General features: G+C 40.5%; 1 protein-coding gene across 2 annotated transcripts in view; it reads left to right on the top strand.

The window, feature by feature from the left end:
- The window catches only part of LOC132766358 (transmembrane protein 151B-like), a 34,603-nt gene extending 23,053 nt beyond the window's left edge, over window positions 1-11,550 (top strand). The window contains exon 2 of one of the 2 annotated variants that reach the window (XM_060760771.2): window positions 5,941-11,550. In XM_060760771.2, coding sequence (XP_060616754.2) covers window positions 5,941-7,368 — 1,428 coding nt within the window. In that variant the 3' untranslated portion in view covers window positions 7,369-11,550. Of the gene's footprint in view, window positions 1-5,937 lie in introns of both variants that reach the window. The other variant, XM_060760767.2, reaches the window with a different exon arrangement.
- Window positions 11,551-12,192: the final 642 nt, after the last annotated feature.

The following is a 12,192-nucleotide window of genomic DNA, read 5'->3' as shown; positions in this document are numbered from 1 at the left end:
AGAGAGAGAGCCCCCCTCTGGCTGGAGGTATCTCCCACCTCCGTTCTCTCCTTTGTTTTTGCGCCTACCTTCAGGAAAGGTGGGCATCTCCACCTCTCTCTCTCTCTCTCTCTTGGTCCCAATGGCTGAGGAGAAAGTCAGGAGAAGAGGTGAATTTTGGTGCACACGCTGGGGTCTTCAAGCATGCCTCCGGACCCAAAGCGGGCCTGGCAAGGGAGCAAGTGCGGCAAGTGTAGTTACTGGGATGTATAGTTCACCTACAATCAAAGAGCATTCTGAACTCCACCAATGATGGAATTGAACCAAATATAGCACACAAAACTCCCACGACAAAAAGAAAATATATATCAATGATCGGTTGGGGGGGGGGGGGCGCCAAAATACTGTTTGCTTACCGTTGAAAATTACCTAGGGCCGCCTCTGCTAACAGGTGCCATGTCTTTATTTGGGACGAAGGAGATGGGGCCAACAGGAGTAGAAGGATGTGTGTGTGTGTGTGGGGGGGGGGGGGTATTCCTGCAGGGCCCCTTCCTCAACAATCATGCATTTTTCTGTGCAAAATACCAATGGACCACTTTTCTGTTTCTTACAAACCACCTGTGGTTCATGCACCATTGATTGGGAACCACTGCACTTGACCCATGCTCAGCCTGTGATCTCCTAAGACTCCTAGGTCCCTTTCACATTTATGTCTATCAAGCCAAATGTCAACTATCCTATGTCTCAACATTTCTGTTATATTAGTACTTTATATTAGAATTCATTTTCCATCTTGTCCATCTCCTTCTTGAACTGGACACAGGGTTATTATTCAAAGTGAAGAGGCCTGACCAAAGCAAAAGAGATTGGGATTATGGCTTCCCTCAATCTAGACCACTGATTTCCAACCTTTTTTGACCAGTGACCACTTTGACCAGGGACCACTCTCCAACATTAGTACCAAAAGGGTTGCAAATCAGTTTTTGGTCAACTTCAGGTTTGGTTTGGGGTGCTGATTCGGAAAATTGCATTGGATAGACTCAATCAGCTCTAGTTTCTGATACAGAACATATGCCATGGTCAGCAACAGGGAAGGAGTGGCAGGCGGCGTGAAAGGAGCAGAAATTAAATAAATAAATAAAGAGGAAGGAGACTCGCGGACCAGAATTTCGTCCTTGCGGCCCACTGGTGGTCCATCACCCACAGGTTAAGAACCACTGGTCTAGACAGACAGAGAAATGTCTTTTCTGGGCAGTAAAAGCCACCTCACCTGCTATCTGCCAACTCAGAGGTAGAAATTGGTTACTTTTTTCCAGTTTCCAGTTCCTCTACAGCTGATTGGAAAGAAGAAGTTTGGAGATTTGGAGGAAGAGAAATCCACTTCTTACACATTAACTCCAGAAAATTTAAGAGCAGATCACTTTCTGTTTAAGAGCAGATCACTTTCCAGAATATCAGCAACAGTGATTACTGTATATTTTATGTGTAAATCTAAAAATGTTAGTCAAAATTGTTCCGAAAAATCCCAGTTGATTTATCTGATTCAAAAAAGAACAGCCCCATCTTTGAGAACAGCAAAAAGTAAGAATATAGGTGGGATCCAGTGATTCCCTATGTGACTGGCTCTCCCATTTATACCAATAGGAATTTACATTGCAAATTGAGTAATGCAGCCTCTATATAAATCAAGACTCATGTATATTCTGTTGTTTATGCATAGCTGTATTTCAGCAAGACATGCACTTACAAGCTCTGGTAGCAGGTGCAATGAAGGCGACTCTCTCCTGTTCTTGATCTTGGGTACCAGTAATTTGATAAGTCTTTTGAAACTTTGTATAATGAAAAGTAGTATCTAGAGTTGTGCAAGCAATCTGGGGCTTTGATGTTGTATAAGCTACAAATGAATGCATGCCTAAGCCTTAACAGGTGTTTCTTGGAAAGAACAGTTGCTTAATTGGGCACGAGGTACTTTCTTTAACGTGCTAAATCATGTACATCAGACTCTGAGTTTAGTTGCCAGTGTTGCAGTGTGTGTAGAAGCGGTACCAGAAATTCCACTTATAAATCTGGCTATTGTGGAGCACTTGTAAATATTGAAGGCACAATTACACTTTCAATTATCTACCTGAACAATGTACTGTATCAAAAGGTTTCACACCATACATAGTAAACAAATAATGAGTGATGCAAGTGAAAGTGATCTCATTAACATATTAATTATATTTTAATGATTTGTTCCCAGAAAGTGTTGTATAAGATTCTGGAACAGTGGATTTATTTATTGCACCTTTATAATAGTATGTAACAATCCTTATGCAATCCCCTGTGGCAGGATAAAGAGCTTTGAAATTTATATATTCTAAGTAAAGGTAAAGGTTTCCCCTTGATGTTAAGTCTAATCGTGTCCGACTCGGGGGGGGGGGAGAGCTCATCTCCATTTGTAAGCCAAAGAGCCGGCATTGTCCGTCATGTGGCTGGTGTGACTGCATGGAGTGCCATGACCTTCCCACCAAAGCAGTACCTATTGATCTACTCCCTGGATTCGAACTGCCAACTTTTTGGTCAGCAAGTTCAGCAGCTCAGCGGTTTAATCCACTCCACCACCAGGGGGCCCTATATATTTTGCTAAGGGCAAAAACTAATATTGTAAATGCAGGATAAAAAAGATAAATTTCAGGCATTGTGATGAATGTAATACATGCTATATTTTGAAAAAAGATCAATTATAAACACAACGATATTATAATTATCAGGAGATGGACTGACCAATAGAAAACTGTCCTATGAAGTGCTTGTAGTTCCTCCATTCTGAAACTGGATTATAGAGCAGTGTAGTTAAGGCCAGAGTTGGTAATGACCCTTTATACTCATTTCACATTGCTCTGAATAGATGCAACATTGGGAGTTTGGGAAATTTCCAAGGGATTTCTTTGTCCATCCTTTGTACAGTTGCTTTGAGATCTCTGCCAAGATTACTTGCTGCCGAAATGCAGATACGACATCTTTATTTTCCAGCTTTCCCATGCATATGGAGACCCTGTATCTATGGACTTCTCTTATGCCTACAGAATAATAATGGGTTTGCATTTTAATGTCTGAGTGAGTTTCAAAATAATTTTCCCACTCTAGCAGGGGTAGATTTGAACCCCGACGTGAGCACAAGTAATTAAATCATTTTGCATTAAATCATGGTTGGATTATTTGAGAAGTTACAGGCTACAAATGTTTCTTTAGTGTTTTCAGATGAGATGCTAGTTTGGATTTCCTGCCAAGTGTATCCTAGAATAGTGTCTGAGGGCTTCTCTACACCTGAAAAGAATCCTTATTCACAGTGCATTTTCCCAATCCACATAGATCCTCACATTTTCCTCATTAGTGCCATATTGTGGAAAGTGCATCTTAAGCAGCCACATAGACCCCACATTTTCCTCATTAGTGCCATATGGTGGTAAGTTCTTTTTAAGCAGCCACGCGTGGGTAAAAATGCTTTGATATAAACTTGCTTTTGGAACACACCTCTTATCCATACAATTGGTGGCCACATGGCAGTGGTTGCTTCACTTTTTATTTTATGGAATTCATGGGAATGTACATATTTCTGCCTAAAATATCTTTAGCCATCTGGATATACAGAAGTGAACTAATACTGATATACCAATATGTTGTGAGTGTCTTAATGGTAGCATTTTTTTTTTAAAAAAAATCAACTGTGACCAAATCCACTTCCCTGGTGGCAATAATCATGTGACTTCCTGACCTTGTCAGCTTTCACCAATCAGTCCAGGCCACACCAAACTCCTCCTCAACTCCGATGGGAAGCCACTTACTGGGGATGGCTGCATGAAAATAACCCACAATGCATCTGGATCTTTGGCCAGAATGAATTATAAAAGGCCATTCTTTTGAAAGCGATTTAATGACCAAAGAACCAGTTGGAATGCAAATTGTGAAGAACATAATGTGCCAGGACAGGGTCCAATATGAAGTGAAAACTATTTTGTTGTCCGTGTAGATAGGCCTTGATTAATTTGTGTATATTTCTTTTTGTCATTTGGGATTCACAAGGCAAAATGCAAATGCACAAACACAATGTATGCACGATATATGAAAAATACAACAAAGAAGGAGTAAATTAAAACAGCAGAGTTTTAAACTCACTGCTAATTACCAAAGCTTGTCCTCCAAAGAACAGTTTTAATTGCCTGCTTAAAAGGGAAATGATGTCAGATCTGTTGAACTGCCAACGGGAACCTTTTAGCTACTATTATAAAGACTGGTTCAATAACAGTCATAGCCACTGAGTTAATGACTTAATGGACAGATTGAAAAAATGCCCAGTGCAAGATCTTGGAAGATAGAGAGGCAGTGTGAGGCTGAAAGGGTCCATCACAGCCCTACATAACATTGTAGGTTTGAGCCCCCGCATTTCAAATCAGAGGCATGAGAGAAATCCCTGTACAGGGTACTTGGTTCTTAAGAAACAATATTGATTTAAGTGGCTCAGTTATAAAACATAGTACAGTATAGTCTCGTTTATCCAACATAAACGGGCTGGCAAAACGTTGGATAAGCAAAAATGTTGGATAATGAGGAATTAAGGAAAACGGCACTTCATGCAGTCATACCGGCCACATGACCTTGGAGGTGTCTACAGATAATGGCGGTCTTTGGCTTAGAAATTGAGATGAGCACCACCTCCCAGAGTTAGACGTGACTAAACTTAATGTCAGGGGAAACCTTTACCTGAGGAAAAGCCTATTAAATGTCAAATTATGTTATGATTTTACACATTAAGCACCAAAACATCATGTTTTACAACAAATCAAAAGAAAAAGTAGTCTAGTACACGGTAACATTGTGTATTTACTGTATTTATGAATTTAGCACCAAAACATTGCAATGTATTGAAACAGTTGTGGATCTGGGTGGGAGGCAGACTGTGTTGGATAATACAGAACGTTGGATGAGCGAAGGTTGGATAAGTGAGACTCTACTGTATTAAAGAAGTCTTTAATATATCTCATTAAGCTATAACATAACAAAGAAATCTGGAAAATGTATACTAGTTATAGATAAAAAATAAAATATTGTTTAGCATTGCACAATCTCTCAATTCAGCTGGTTCAGTACTAATTCTAGTAAAGGGTGGAGTTATTCGGAATGTCTATCAGTGAAATCAGTATTCTGGCCCTCAGGTTCTCTAAACCAGGTGTGGACAGAGGGTAGAATGGGCTCACCTGGTAGATCATTGGGTGATATGAAGCACATCGGCATCAGTTTCTGAATTCCAGTGTCAACAGCAACAGCAAGTGGCTTTTCTCACCTTAGTTGGGCTATTGGAAGGAAGAAAAAACTTGGGGTAACCAGGAGTGGCTACCCATAAAATCTTAATTGCTTCAATTCTTTGCTTCATTTCATTTTAGCAATTGGAGGGAACCTATAAATAACAAATAACTTGTGTAATCTGAAATGGATGGATGGATAGCATCCTTGAAGTGACTGGATTGACCTTGAAGGAGCTGGGGGTGGTGACGGCCAACAGGGAGCTCTGCCGTGGGCTGGTCCATGAGGTCACAAAGAGTCGGAAATGACTGAACGAATGAACAATAACAATCTGAAATAAAATGTTCCTACAACAAAATATGTGACTTCAAGAAATGGTTGTGCCGTGACCCACTTTACTTTAAGAATCAAGCTAACCTCCCCACAACTATATAGAATGAACTGATGGAGAACCAGCCTCCATTACACACTGCCTAGGATAGTAATATCAATACACTTCACAAAGCCCGACATCAATTTGTAGCACTCCTATAGGACTGAATATACTGGTAGTACTTTGAATGATCTAACAAATCTCTCTCTCTCTCTCTCTTTCTCTCCTCTCCCTCCTCCTCCTCCTCCTCCTCTCCCTCTCCACCCTTCCCCTGACCACATTTTATCCTATGTCATTCTCAGCAGCGGCCTGTCAAGCAGTCCTTGAGTTCCTCCATGTGCAGAGAGTCCCACTGGAAGTGCCTCCTCCTTTCCATCCTTATGTATGTGTGCTTGGGGGCTGTCACTTGGTGCCAACTCACCAAAGTCACTAAACTCAGTTTTGATACCTCTTTCAAAGGTAAATCTATGACTTATCATGACAGTCCTTGCTCTGATGGCTATGTGTATATCCCATTAGCCTTTCTCACAATGCTGTATGTGGTTTATCTGGTGGAATGTTGGCACTGCCGGACCAAAAGCGAACTTCAGTACAAGGCTGATGTGGAAAGTGTCTATGACCGAATTGCCAGAATGAAGCAAGCAACCCCGTGTATATGGTGGAAAGCCATAAGCTACCATTTTGTCCGGCGAACTCGGCAGGTGACCCGATACCGTAATGGGGATGCTTATACAACCACCCAGGTCTACCACGAAAGAGTCAACACCCATGTGGCTGAAGCTGAATTTGATTATTCCAACTGTGGATTCAAGGACATCTCTAAGGAACTAATGGGCTTGGAGTTGTATTCAGCCACAAAATTAAAGTTCAGCAAGTGTTTCAGTTTTGCCAATACAGAGTCTGAGAATTCTTACCTCACACAGAGAACTCATTTCTTCACAGAAATCGAAGGGCTGGATGACTACATGGAAGTCAGAGAAGGAATGAAGCTCAAAAATATAGACTTCAAGGAACTCATGATGGCCTATGGGGACCCAGATCATCTCCCATGGTACATCTCCCATTATGCTTTCTGGGTGGCTGCTTTATTGATGATTTCATGGCCACTGAGAGTTTTCATAGAGTATCGGACTGCATATGTACACTACCATGTGGAGAAGCTCCTTGGGGTGGAGTACAGAGTGCCCACTGTGGCAGAGGAGCCCTTGTATAGATATCGCATACCCAGAGTTAGCACTCAGGACAGCACTGAACTTGAGTGGCACATTTGCACCAATCGCCAGCTCATTCCCAGCTATTCAGAAGCCATGCTCATGAACTTGACAAGTTCTTCCATGTGCAATGGCTACTCCATGTGCAGATACAGTGAAATTACTCATGGCTATGAGCGTTGCCATCATGCCTCTAGTACCTCCTCCATCTTCTCTCGCCATGCCTTCCACAGCTGCAGTGGAAACTCACAGTTCTCTCTCAACACCAGTCACTTCTCCTTGTGCCGGGTTCATGGCTCTCACAGGACAGGTCTCGGGAGGAGTCACAGCAGCAGCATTGCCGATCGTGGCTGTCAGGACGAACAGTGCTGCTCCCACTCTAGCCAACTGGCTGTCAATGAAAACCCACCGACTTATCAGGATGCCCGTTTTTTCCCAGTGCTAATTGTTCATCGGTCGGAAGGGCAGGAAGGGAGGCACTTCTGCCTCCGCCGGGCATCTTGCCTGGAGACTTCATTGTGAAAACACCATGAGGACAGTATCACTTCCTAAAAGCTATTTCCCAATATCAGTGATACAGTGTAACTGATCCAAGTCCCAGTTGATCATTTCTCCATAATAAGGGGACATGCTTACTCATTAATCTGTGAAGGATAAAATCTCAAATGAAGGGTAAATTAACATGAAATTATTACACCGATATCCTGCTCTTTCTCCAACTTGTTCAGGGTACTGTCTTTGATGTTATACTGTCCTGTCACTACACCTTATAATCAGTCCCCAGGCAAGCTAAAATGACTTTGTCCAAGGCCAAGCTATTAGCTTTGAGACTGATCAAATATTTGATTTCAAGTGTCTTTCCTCAAAGGCTCACACATATCTGCTATTGCGACACCACACAAAACTAACAGTCCTATCTAGTTATAATCTGTAGTCAATTTTCGATGCTCACTTTTCAATTGAATGTCCATACAGAAAAAACATTTGTGTATAGCTCTGCAGACAAAATACAGGTTGAACATCTCTTATCTAGAATTCCAAAATCCAAAACAGCTCAAAAATCTACACGTGGGTGGCTAAGGTAGTGACACCTTTGCTTTCTCATGGTTCACTGTACATAAAGTTTGTTTCATGCACAAAATTACTTATAAAGTATTGTGTATAAAATTATCTTCAAGCAATATATATAAATATGTGTGTATATGAAATATGTTTAGACTTGGGTTCCATCTCCAAGATATCTCATGATGTACATATGTGCACATACATGTATTTCAAAAGTCCAAAATACTTCTGGTCCCAAGAATTTTTGATAAACGATACTCAATCTTTAAAACTATCCTTACTTTCTCCTCTCTAAATCTCATGTCACTTTCATCCAGAAATACCCTTTCATCTTGGGGCCCTTCCACACAGCCCTATATCCCAGATTATCAAGGCAGAAAATCCCACAATATCTGCTTTGAACTGGGTTATCTGAGTCCACACTCAGATAATGTGGGATTTTCTGCCTTGATATTCTGGAATATAGGGCTGTGTAGAAGGGCCCCTGGTTTCCCATATTGTCTATCTCCTTTTCCTTTCCTGTTTTTTGGAATTGTGAAAGCATGCTCGTTTGAAATCATTAATGTGTGACCTTCTCTAACCATCACACTGAGAATGAAGCCAGTGCCATAGAAAAAGTCAGTGGTTTTCCTTCTAAGACCACAGTTTTAAGCTAATATCCCCATATCTCACATGTCTCCTGTAAATAGAGCAAGGTACGTGAATAGCTGATAAGAGAATGGGTATTCATCCTTGCCCATCCTCAGTAGAAAACCCTATTTCACATCCTACACTATGCTGATGAAAAAATATAATGAAATTTCATTTAACTGTAAAAGTGAGTTAAACTATTATTCTTGCTAGAGTATTGTTAACTAAATATATCTATTAAACAGCATAGCTAATCTGCTTCATATACTTGTTCTGATGTCTTGAAGTTGTTCTCTTGTCATATGACAATGGGGCCATGGCAATGTTTACCAGATTATAGCAGCATGAAGAGCAAGAAAGTCATCCTCCTGGATTTACAGTAATGCTCAGAGATATGGGAAGAGGAAGAATCACTGCAAGTCCAGGAGGGTGGCTTTCTTGCTCTTCATGTTGTTTCTCAAAAGAAGGGAGTTTAGTTGCATGCTGCAAGTCACTTGCGTAATGGAAGACCTTCTTATAGGCACTCCAAGTGGCCAGCTAATGGACGAAGGACATTTAATATAATGCCAAGTTTTAACTTTGTTTGTGTTTTTAAATACATTACAACTGCCTCAATTCGCTTCTGCCACGATAAATAAATAAAAAGAAGGGAGAGCAGAATACAAGTCTCAGGTACATCTAACATCATCTCTGTCTTAGCAGAGCTTTTTTCCCTTTTCTTAATGCTATCATATTCCTGCTTTATTTTTCAAAAAAATCTCTTCCTTCTGTTCTTCCATCTCCTCTCTGTTTCACTGTTAGATGCTTGTTAGATGTTCTTTCACGCTTTCTAAGATCAGAAAGTGAATACCTGTCACCTAGATCAAGTCCTTTTCCTGATTTTCAGGCTACAGCCAGCATCACTTAAAACTAGGGCTGCCAGAATGAAACTGTAGCTTCAATGGTTGTGTAAATGAGGGAATTTCAGCTAATTTTGCTTGTCACGTAGCCAGGTAACTACCAACGCCTGCTGAAATTCCTTCTTCTATGCAACCATTAAAGTTGTCTTCAGTTTTCACTCTGACAACCCATTTAACACAGATTTAATGGGGCATATGATCCATATAGGTAGATATAGGTTAAGTATCCATTATCAGGAATTCTGAAACACCCCAAAATCCAAAATAGTCCATATAGGTGGCTGAGATAGTGACACGTTTGCTTTAAAATATTGTATAAAATTATCTTCAGGTTATGTATGTATATGAAACATACATTATGTTTGTTATTATATACATATATGCTAATACATATATTCCAAAATCCCAAACATTTTACATAAGGGATACTCAATCTGTATTATTAATTAGTTTAAGATACAGCAATGCAAACAATAATTGGTAGAGCTCAGCATCTGGTGATCAAATGCTTTATGAGTCTTGTATGCTTTATGGCCTTTAAAAAAGCAATAAGAAATGGATATGTGGATAATTTCAAACTCTCCCTTGTTCACACTTGTGTGTATGTCACATGTTGTCTCATTATTTGATTACTGAATAATGCTTGTTTATGCTTAGCCAAATGTGTAAATATTTCACTGGGAAGCACTACATTTGTGGTCGTGATATGAAATATTTTTCTACAGTGGTCAATTAATAATAGCTCACTCTTACCTGTGTCCCAGTCCTTGATGCTACTATTAACTAATGCCAAGAATGAACTTGTGAATCAGCCTTAATTTATCCAAAGTTGTCCAGGACTGAGCAAGGATTTGAAATTAGGTCATTAACCAATGCTCTGCTCGTCTAATCAAACAAAAGCCTGTTCAGGTCATTCAGTGGCTCTCATGTAAGTAGCCTAAGTAGCTAATGAGAAATTCAGACTATATGTATTGATTTCTATTAGCAGAAAAAGAAAAAAAACTTGCTGCATTTTCAGTCACTTTAAATAATACTATCGTGTTTCCCCGAAAATAAGACACTGTCTTATATTTATTTTTGCTCAAGAAGACACACTATGGCTTATTTTCAGGGGATTCCTTATTCTTTTAATTAAGTATGGTACAGCAATCTGCATTTATGGGATGATCTCTCTGGGCTCAGTAGCCGACTGCTTGCTGAAGCTTTTCCCCTTTCCCTGGTGTATGTGAGGGCTGAGAGAGTCCCACAGACTGTTGCTAGTTGGTGCTAGGGGAGAGAGACCCACAGTGCTGAGTAAAACGGTAGCCACAATTTTACTTCTTCCCCCTGAGGACACGCAATAGCTAAAGCAAAGCGTCCTGCTCCTCACTTCACTGAGAAGACTTTCACTTTCTATGTCTCCCTCTATGCCTCAATTTGCAGCATGCACAGAATGACTTGGAACCTAACATGGGGAGCCAACCTTGTATGCTGCATAGCCACGCCTATCACTAGGTCTTATTTTCAGAATATGGTTATGTTGCGCAAATGCTTAGGTACCATGCTACGTCTTATTTTATGGGTATGTCTTATTTTCAGGGAAACAAGGTAGTAACATTAGTAACTGACATGCCTATCAACAATTGTTGATCTAATCTTTAACCACAGTTTTTGAATCTTGGATTTAAAGCTACTGAATATAAGCATCCTTTGATTTCAATTAAAAGAAGGGAGGATACTTTCAATTCCAATTTGCTTTATCTTGGCCTCAGAAACACAGAATGTGGTCTGTTAAACTGCATACATTGGCAGGTTTGTACATCTTCCAATGTCTCTTAACAGCAGGATTGGAAATAGAGGGTTTCTATATACAGTGTTCCCTTGCTACTTCGTGGTTCGCTTTACATGGACTCACTGTTTTGTGGGTTTTTGGAAATATTAATTAAAAATATAAAATATTTATTTCCGGTGGAGGCCAGGGACCCCGAAAGTGCGGCAGCCTGAGGTGTGGCGGGTAAGGCCTGCCTCCCTGACCTGCTGCTGCCTGCCTAGCTTGAGAAGCTCTGCCGGAGTCTGCAGAGGCCAGGAAGGGAGGGAGGTGCCCTCGGGATGGGCCGGGAGGTGGGTAAGGAAGCTCAGGTAAGAAAATAATATATAAAAATATAATGTATAAATATTAAAATTAATATAGCGTCCCTACTTCACGGATTTTCACTTATCGCGGGTGGTCCTGAAACGGAACCCCCGCAATAAGTGAGGTAACACTGTATTTTTCATTTTCTCAGGTAAAGACACAAAAGACACCAAGACACAAATTCCTTTCCATTCAGCACTTTCCACACTGAGGAAACACTGAGAAGCAATTTGTATATGGGTCACAAACTATAGAATTGTGCAATAGGAAGGTGCCTTCATTTTGACCCCTGCTCAATGCAGGATTTGCAATACATTTACAGCACTTCTGATAGATAGTCTCTGCTTTAATACCTCCCGTCATAGGATCACCCACTATGTCCTAAATTGGCCTGCACTACTAATGAATAGTTCTCACTGTCATGTCTAGCTGAAATCTGTTCCCCCTCAATTTCCACACATTATTTCCAGTCGTCCTCTCTGAGGCAATGTAGAAAAGTATGCTCCATTTTCTTATCAGTCTCTTTGAAATTTAAATAGTGCTAGCAGCTTTCCCCTTAACCTTGTATACCAAACTCTCCTAACTGTTTCTCATAGGAGTTTGTTTTCAGACTTTGAATATTCTTGTTGTTCTTCAACA

This window comes from Anolis sagrei, chromosome 1 (genome assembly GCF_037176765.1).
Source record: "Anolis sagrei isolate rAnoSag1 chromosome 1, rAnoSag1.mat, whole genome shotgun sequence".
Classification (NCBI taxonomy): domain Eukaryota; kingdom Metazoa; phylum Chordata; class Lepidosauria; order Squamata; family Dactyloidae; genus Anolis; species Anolis sagrei.
The sequence above is the reverse complement of the archived record's forward strand: the minus strand, read 5'-3'. Positions and strand labels throughout refer to the sequence as shown.